At 39.1% G+C, this 9667-nt stretch overlaps 1 gene segment (V, D, J or C); it reads right to left on the bottom strand.

The window, feature by feature from the left end:
- Nucleotides 1-6125: 6125 nt before the first annotated feature.
- LOC138815536 (T cell receptor alpha variable 12-2-like) lies at nucleotides 6126-9058 on the bottom strand. The segment is given in 2 exon segments: nucleotides 6126-6472; nucleotides 8986-9058. Coding segments are annotated over 2 exon segments (420 nt in total).
- Between the last annotated feature and the right edge of the window lie 609 nt (nucleotides 9059-9667).

The following is a 9667-nucleotide window of genomic DNA, read 5'->3' as shown; positions in this document are numbered from 1 at the left end:
CTCTTTCCCAGAAAGAAGCAATGCCAAATTCAGTTGTGTTGTCTGTAGAAGACAGAAAAGATTCTGAATACCTCATTCAGTTTATTAATGCCTGCATGAAGATCACAAAATATCTGAATATTTGAAATAGTTCACTTTGGTGACTTGACGCATGTCATGGGAAATGTTGGCTGGGATTTCCTCTTCCTTGGGAAGGAGTGGGGCCTTGTGGACTGAGCATTGACACTTCTGGAGATCACAAGCTTGTGACAGTCATCCTATCTTGCCTCAGAGTGATTCATAACCTCCTAAGAGTCTATGAATTCCATCTGAGATAGGATCCCATTCTGGAGGAAGCTACATCAACTCTGCCTGGGGAGAGTTTTCTCTTCCCAGGACTGTGCCTATCAGCACCCTGGTTTGTGAACGGCTGAACCTACAGCTTTCTCACTGTGTCTCCCAGAGCACAGTAGTACACAGCTGAGTCTGACAGCTGGAATGAAGATTTCTGCAGGTGGAAGGTGTTGTCACTCTTAACAAGAGTTGCCTGGAAACCCCGGTTCTCTTACCTCAGGCTTTGTGTTGAGCTCTTCAGAAGTAGCCGAGGGGCTTTATTGAGATATTGGACATACCAGAAAATAAAGGCAATTGAGTAAGTGCTCTGGTAAGTAGAGTTGAGGATCAGAGGTGCCCCCTCTGTGAAAGTAACCAAGCCTTCTGTCTGGGTCACTGAGTCTCCACTGGTCCTCCCTGAAAAGATAAGTAACATTGTTATATGAGGAAAAAGGCTAAATATTATCATAATTGTAGGACAATGACATATTGTTAATATGTAGGATAAACTATTACTTACTGTACATTAAAAGGATCACAAGAACTGAGCAGGTGACAGAAAGCATGTTGTTAGAAGGAAATGATTCTTGCTCCTTCTGATACACCCAGTCGTACAGAGCGCTTTTCTAGCAGGATTGTATTGAAACTCCTCACTCATGAATAAGACCTTTCTGAACATCACTCTGACTTGTGACCACAAAGGGAGTAGGGGTGTTATACCACCTGAATGCAAATGCGACCTACATTTGAGAGTGCAGCGCCTTCTGGTGGTTGACTGGAAAACTGCAAGACAGTATGGCTGACCCTGAGTTTTTTGTTTTTTAGGTTAATTTCTTTTTTGAAAAAAAAATTTATTTATTTTTTATTGTGAAAATACTGTACAGAGGGGTTACAAGTACATGGGCAAGATAATGAGTACATTTCTTATCAAGCATTGTAGCCTCCTCCTTTGTTTCCCCTTCCCATCCCTTCCCAGCCTCTCCCCCCCATCCTCCATCCAAACCTCCCCTCCCCCACACCAAAGTTGTAAAGTTTGTTTTCGACATGACAACTTGTACTTCTCATTGTTTCAATGAGTCCACCTGTATTCTTATTTAAACGACTTGTTTTTCCCCTTCCCTTCCACAAATTATACCGATATCAAATACAGTGAAAGCAGGGGTTATACTGTGGGGGAGGGACATACAAAGCAACAAAGAAATGATCTTATAAATGCGTTAGAAACACATGCATGAAAGAAAAAAACATTTGAATACATATCTTAGGGTTCATTTTCCTAAAATCACCTTGTCTGCCTTTTTCTGATTGACTCATACATATACTAGAAGAGGCAATCTAAAAATTCATATGGAACAATAAAAGACCCCAATAGCAAAAATGCTCCACAATGGAAAGAACAGTGCTGGAGGAATATCAATACCAAATTTCAAACTCTACTATAAAGCCATAGTAATCAAAACAGCTTGGTACTGGCACAAGAACATACCTCATGACCCTGATTTTTTTTATTTCAGTGGACTCCCTTATGAATGGGAGATAAGTTCCAAGGCCTCCCGTCGATGCCAGAAACCTCTAGTAGTACTGGACTCTATGTATGATAAGTTTTACCACACAAATACATATATATGTAGACATACACATAAGATTTACTTATAAAGTTAGGTAATTTGTTACAACACGTTGCTGTCTACCAGGACACATGCTATATTCAAATCACCCACAGAGTAGAACATTTTCCATCTGACTAAGCACTCACTATGATCTGCAGCAGTAAGTTTTTCAGTGAGAGTTACAACCAAAAGAACTGGCACATATTTACTTGACAAAGTACTTAGCAAGGTCTAGTGATACAGCTCAATGATGGAGCACCTATCAAAATATGCAAGGCCCTGAGTTTGATTCCCCATCTCCACAAAAACAAATAAAACAAAGAGTAAACAGTGACTAAAGGGTAGCTAGTTGTGCCCCATGGACACTTTGCACAGGGATGGTTCTCTCCTGAGTGGCAGAGCATAGGAGTGCAAGATTTCACTACAGTGCAGAGTGGCATGACACTGAAAACTCATAAACTTTTTATTTCTGGAACTTTCTGTGTAATACTTTTGTATTTTAATTGATGGCAGGTGATTAAAAACCATGTAAAGCAAAGCATCTAATGCAGGAACTGCTATAAGACAGCTCCGGGGAAGGTATATGCAGAAGGAAAACAGAATCAAATTTCAGGAAGAAAGCCATGGATATGTGCTTTACATATTTACAAGTGTACTTAGGATACTATGCAATTATTCAGAAATTCATTAGCCATGAAATTAACCCAACTCCATAAGATATGCTCACACCAGGCAAGCCAAGACTTCTCCACTCTAGACCTCTAAGACTCAGCCACCTCTTGAGAAAAGCCAATCATCTATCCATGGGTAGTGCCATGGGGAGTTGTTTATTTCTAAAAAGCTCTGTCTCCCACCAGGACCACACTAGGGATCAAGCCTCATCACAGGCCTTAGTGGGTCAGACCCCATTCAAGCCATAGCACTGCTTATGTTGCTTAAATGTTGTAATACAGAAAAAACTAACTGCAATTGCCTGAAGGATGAGAAAAGTCACATTACACAAAGAATCAATGCTAATAATACCAATTAACTTTTAAACAAAAACATTGCAGGACAGAACACAACTAAATGACTAAAAGAAAAATATTTTAAATGGATCATGGTTTAAAGGTAAAACTATAAAACTCTTTTGGTGTTTTGTGTTAAATAAAATATGTGACAGCAGTAACACTAAGGTGGAGGAATATGGTAAGTTCCCTTTGACCCAAATCAATTCTGCATTAGAGATACTATGAGGAAGGTCAGGGTCTCAGTGATGTGGATATAGGAATGATTCAGGAAGAAGGATCACTAGGAAGCAGCAGGACCTGGATCCTGACTGACATTATCAATCATCTTATTCACAGTGGGTGGAATATGTCTTTCCTATGTTGCAGGTTGTAATGTTTTCATAACCCCAACCAATAAGCTCCTTGAACTACATCTCCTGGGTTTGGTCCTGATCTCCTGTAATAGGTATGTTGTCTGGGAAGACATCAGTAAACAAAACAGAAAAGACTTTATGGGCACCAAATTCAAGGGAGTGAGATGAAGCTGTTAATTCATATAGTGAAGTAAAGAGATCTAATTTGAATAAAAATTTAAGTTAAAATGACTATAATCATTGTATGTCTAAGCAGAAGGCTAGATCTCAGCACCAGAGGATCTAGTGTTCTCAGATATTCCTATTTTTGGGGGTGGGGGTCCGGTGTGGGGCCTGAACTATGGGCCTAAGCGCTGTCCCTCAGCTCAAGGCTAGTGCTCTACCACTTGAGCCACAGCTCCACTTCTGGCTTTTTTCTTTTTGCTTATGTGGTGCTGAGGAATTGAACCCAGGATCTCATGCATGCAAGGGAAGCGCTCTACCACTGAGCCACCTTCCCAGCCCCATTTTCCTATTTTTTGTACACCTTATTCTGAGAAATATGTGTGTGTGTGTGTGTGTGTGTGTGTGTGTGTGTGTGTGTGTGTGTGTGTGTAAACAAGAAGTCAACTTTGGAAAACAGCATGGGTGTTGGTGGCCATTGCACCTGGTATTTTGGCCCTGACCCTTTCTTACTTTCAAACTGGCCTGAACCAGAGAAACAGAGTAAGGGAGACTCAACAGCTCTAGAAAAATTCTTACCTTAAAAATATCAATTTGGGGCTGAGATGGTGGCTCAGTGGTAGAGTGCTTGCCTTGCATTCATGAGGCCCTGGGTTCGATTCCTCAGCACCACATAAGCAGAAAAAGCCAGAAGCAGCACTGTGGCTCAAGTGGTAGAGCGCTAGCCTTGAGCTGAAGAGTTGAGGGACAGTGCCCAGGCCAGAGTTCAGGCAAAAAAAAATCAATTTGTAGGCTGTAATTTACTTCACTTAGGCTACTCAGAGACATTATTATGCATTGGAATAACATTAAGAGGTTCTAGCCTTCCTCAGATGGACAGAACAGGATCGGTGGTCTCAGGCAGGGATGAATCTTCACTGTCTCAGGCTGCTGGAGGTAAGTATCACAGTGGGAACAAAGAGAGTTGGCACTTCAATTTTGTAAAAAAATAAAAGTGGGTTATATGAGACATATATATATATATATATATATATATATATATATATATATATATAAATCTACCAGGTCACATGACATTTCTTATTCAATACTATTAATAAGGACATGACCTATCATGCAGAAAGAGTTAAGATTCCAACAACATGTTTCTCGATAGAAACCTTAAAAGCCAAGAGGGTATGTAATGATCTGTAACAGTCAACCTAGATTAATCTACTCAGCAAAGCTCTCATTCTGAAGTGAAGAAGAACAAACTTTCAATATTAACCAAAAGAGAGAATAAGTCTTTATTCTCTAGATCAAAGTCCTTCCTTTGGTGCCTATGCTGTTTTATACACTTTCTCTAGGAAACCAGAATTACTGTGCTCTCATGTCAGCTGGGTCAGGGGCTCCTGTGGTCGATGCTCCCCATATCTCCATGGTACACTTAGTATGGCTTAGGAAAGGAATTCCAAGACCTACTCAGCCCTTACACCAGTACACCAATTTAGATCCCCTCTGATTTTTTATCTTTGACATATCACATTTTTTGCTTTAATTTGTGTCTTTTACTACTCTAGACGGGGTTGCAACTGAGAGTACAGCTAAGTTTTAAACCTGTAATAAAATAACTTAAGACTAAAAATCTCTTTCAAAGTAGATTGTTATTGGGTGTCTAGTCCTAGATAGATTTGAAGATTGCAGTTCAAAGCCAGCCCAGGAAAGGCGAGTTCACAAAACTCTTCAGAAGCAGAGCTGTGACTCCAGTAAGAACACTAAGTGTGAATGCACAGGTCCTGAGTTTAAGCCCCAGTGATGGCACAAAAAAAGCAAATTAGAGTATTATGAAGCCTTTATCTCATTTGCATTTCTGTTTTGCTATTACATTCCTCTTGAAATGAATGAACATCTTGAAAAGCTTAATGGAAAAAAGCAAGGCATGTTAATCACTGAAAGAGAATATCTATTATCATATTACATTTACTTTTATACATACAAGTATCAAAAACTATGGTTAGTAAGAATGTGGTATTAGACTGGGTTAGACATCAAGATGGATAGACAAAGTTGGTGTACATTTATGCTTGTCAATAACACCTCATTTTTTGAAAAAAAGAAGATAGAAAAGCAGGCATAATGTACACTGCTTATGGAAACAGTTTCATAGAGCTTTCATATGCACCTTCTTGTCAAGACATATGCATTAATTGTGTGAACCTTTTGTGCATATTTTGAAAGTATAGAATTGAAAGAAAAAACTGGAAAACATGTCAACTGTAGAATTTTAGACACGTTTCTTTATAGGATCATGAGCATGTGTGCACACAATTTGAGGGTGGATTCTTCAATACAAGCTGGGCACAGCCTGAAAGCATTTGTTCCATCCAGGCCTTCAGTCTATTGGATCTGTCCTGTCCACCTTTAGAGGAGCTTTTCACACTGTGCAGAGTGCTAATCACCTATGGAAATAGCTTCACACACACATAGAAATGTGCATCACAAATTGAGACATCAGTCTACTCAGACTGATAGTCAAAGTTAACCATAACAAAGAACAGTATTCTGTCTTTAAGTTCCCTTCAGGCTCAAGTATTTTCACAATGATAAGATAGTAAAATAATCAACCCCTGCCTGCTATTGCTCTTAGCTGCTATTACATCTAGGGCACAGAATAATTGCCCTGTGCTACAGCTCAGGCCTTACTGGGGCCCCCATAGGTTTGTGTGCAGACTGCAGGTGTTGGGGGAGCACTGTGCACTCACTGCACAGAGGTAGGTGGCTGAGTCACTGAGCTGGGAGCCTCTAATGTGCAGGGAAAGATAAAGGCTGGCTCTATTGAGATGCGCTGTGAATCTTCCCTCGTGTTTATCACCATTGGAGTATGTAGACATCAGCAGCTCAGGTCCTTTTCCAGCATACCGTCTGTACCACACGAAGTATTGAGAACCACTGTTCTTGTAAGTGCAGTTGAGAGAAGCAGTGGCTCCCTCTGGAACACTGAGGGACTCAGGATGCTGCTCCACCTCCTTTTGTTGGCTGTTCACCCCTGTGCAGAAAGACAAAGGTCAGACAAAGACAATGGTTGAATAGTGGATGCTTTCTCTACAGGCCTCTTACCCTCTCTCATTGACTAGTGAGCACTTTCGTGTTTCTCCTCGCAGACCTGAAATATAAAACAACTACCAACACTGGACTTCATATCCCCATAAAAAAGTTAAACTCACAGTTCATGTGAAGCCACAGAATCACTAGTAAGACACTCAGGGATCTCATCATTCTTTCCCTTGGATTCACTGAGGACTCAGAGAATAAACTGTAAAGGAAAATGTGTCTCATTGAGATATTCTCACTACTGTGCTTTTGGAAACATAAAAAGACTTTTTTACCAATCAGAAAAACAAGCTTCTTTTCTTCACCCCCCACTTCACCAACAAGCTCCTCCCAGCATCCCCTTCACATGCATTCACTCCCCCACCACACAGTGCACTTGAGAAGGTCCCTTGGGATCCTTGAGAAGATGCTGCCCTCTAATGGTTTCTCAATAATGACTAAAGAATTATTCAGCATCCAGACCCATTTTATGTGAACCATTGAAAGTAAACCCCATGTTTTAGTGGATAGTAATTGTGCTATGGCTTTCCTTATGGTATTGCCAATGGGCATGTATTATATTTTAGTTGGATGAACTTTTTACATTTTTCTCTCTGCCTATCCCCCTTTCCTACTACTGTTTGACAACTCTGTTTCTTTATGCCTTCATCATGCATAATGCTTATATTTCACTATATTATTCACCATCTTTTATTATCTTTTACTCTCCCTCTCCCAGTTGTTCTTGTGAGACAATCCCACAGACATAATTATGTTATATATAGATTATGTATAGAGATAATAGATAGATAGACAGATAGATTAGATAGAAAATTTTGGCAAAAAGTTTTGGTGCCAGTCCTGGGGCTTGGACTCAGAACCTGGGCACTGTCCTTGAGGTATTTTTTCTCAAGGCTAGCACTCTACCACTTGAGCCACAGCTCAACTTCTGATTTTTTTCTGGGAAATTGGAGACAAGAGGCTCACTGTCTTGTCTTGCCTAGGCTGGCTTTGAACTGCCATCTGCAGATATTTGCCTCCTGATTAGCTAGAACAACAGGTGTGGACCACCTATGTCTGGTTTGAAGTCATTTTAAGAGAGAGGATGGGAGGGAGAATGACAGAAAAAATGAGTTTGATAAGGGTACAATGAATGTTTGTATGAAATTCTCAGAAGGAAATCCCATGTAGAACTAGTATTTGCTAACAAAAATGTGATAAGATAAGACTAACACTAACTTTTTAACAGTAAAAGACTAACACATTTTTACAAACACTAACACTCAAGTTAAATAAATATTTGAGACACAACTGCTGAATATTATTGTGTGAAAATTATTGTTGGATATAAACTTCTTGAGTATCAAGAGTATCTAGAGTAGGCATGAGCCACTTTATCTGTTTACTTAGTGGTTCTTTTTTACGTTTTTTTATTGCAAAAATGCTGTACAGAGGAGTTACAGTTACATGAGCAAGGTAATGAGTACATTTTCTATTGAGTACTGTTGCCCCTCATTTGTTTTCCCCCTACCATCCCTTCCCTCCCACCTCCACAACTATCCTCCCCCACCCCCCTGCCCGAAGTTGTAAAGTTCATTTTCAATATAGTATTTTGTACATATCAATGTTATAATGGGTCAACCTGTATCCTTATTTAGCATTTTGTTTTTTTCCTTCCCCTTCCCAAATTAGAGAAGTGTATATACAAGACTCAGGGCACCAAAATCAAATACAGTGAAAATGGGTTATACCCTGAGGGAGGAACATACAAAGCAACAAAAGAAATCACATGGTAAATTAAAAATACGTTAGAAACAATACCAAGAAAGAAAAAAGATATTTATATTTCATTCCGCTTGACATCATTTTATATGGTTATATGTACATAGCTTTTGGCCTTTTCTGCTTGACCTACATATGTACTAGTTATTGCAAATAAGGGAAACCATGGGATCTATGTTTTTTTGTGCCTGGCTTACTTCACTTCACTTAATATAATTTTCCCAAGTATTTCCATTTCCTTACAAATGGGGCAATGCCATTCTTTCAGATGGAGGCATAGAATTCATATGTGTGTGTGTGTGTGTGTGTGTGTGTGTGTGTGTGTGTGTATCACATTTTCTTGATCTACTCATCTACTGAAGGGCATCTGGGTTGGTTCCATATCTTAGCTATGGTAAATAATGCTGCAATAAATATAGATGTGCTGGTAGCTAGCCTTGGTATGGTATTGTTTTTGATCATTTGGGTAAATGTTCAAAAGTAGGATTTCAGGGTCATAGGGGAGTTCTCTATGGAGTCTTTTTAAAAAAAATATCATTTTTATTATTATGGAAATACCATACCGAGGGGTTACAATTACATGGGCAAGATAGTGAGTATATTTCTTATCAAATATTGTTGCCTTCTCCTTTGATTCCCCATACCATCCCTTCCCTTCTCCACTCCTCCACCCCCATATCCCCTTACCACCACTCCCCCAGCCCACACCCTGCCAAAGTTGTAAAGTTCGTTTTTCGAAGTAAGGTCTTGTACATCTCATTGTTGTAATGGGTCCACCTGTAACCCTATTTAAACAGTTTGTTTTTTCCCTTCCCCTCTACAAATTATATCAACATCAAATACAGTGAAAGCAAGGCTTATACTCTGGGGGAAGTACATACAAAACAACAAAGAAATCATCTTATAAATATGTTGGAAACAATCACAAGAAAGAAAAAAAAATTGAATCCTTATCTTGGGGTTCATTTCACCTAACATCAACTTGTCTGACAGTTTCTGTTTGTCTCAGACATATATTAGTTATTGCAAATAAGGGAAACAATGGGACGTATATTTCTTCTTTTTACATGAAAAGTAAATATTTATTACTGGAGAAGAGAAAAATGTACACAGAAAATCTATATTCTTTCTGTTCAAGCACTGGTTGTAAAATAAGGTCCAAATGCCAACTTTGAAGATATTTACAAGAATAACTTAATACATAACCATTTCCTGTGAGGTGGACTTTTTAAAATACAAAGTCTATACTGCAAACTAACTACAGTTTCTAAGAAGATTAGAGAAGTAGTAACAAAAGATGTATTACATTTTACTGCTAAATATAAAAGGGATACAGTTATGTGATTCTTAAATGTTTAATTGCTTGATT

The sequence above is a fragment of the Dipodomys merriami genome, unplaced genomic scaffold, assembly GCF_024711535.1.
Source record: "Dipodomys merriami isolate MVZ:Mamm:240054 unplaced genomic scaffold, mDipMer1.0.p SCAF_1, whole genome shotgun sequence".
NCBI classification, from domain to species: Eukaryota; Metazoa; Chordata; class Mammalia; order Rodentia; family Heteromyidae; genus Dipodomys; species Dipodomys merriami.
This window is presented reverse-complemented; position numbering and strand designations above follow the sequence as displayed.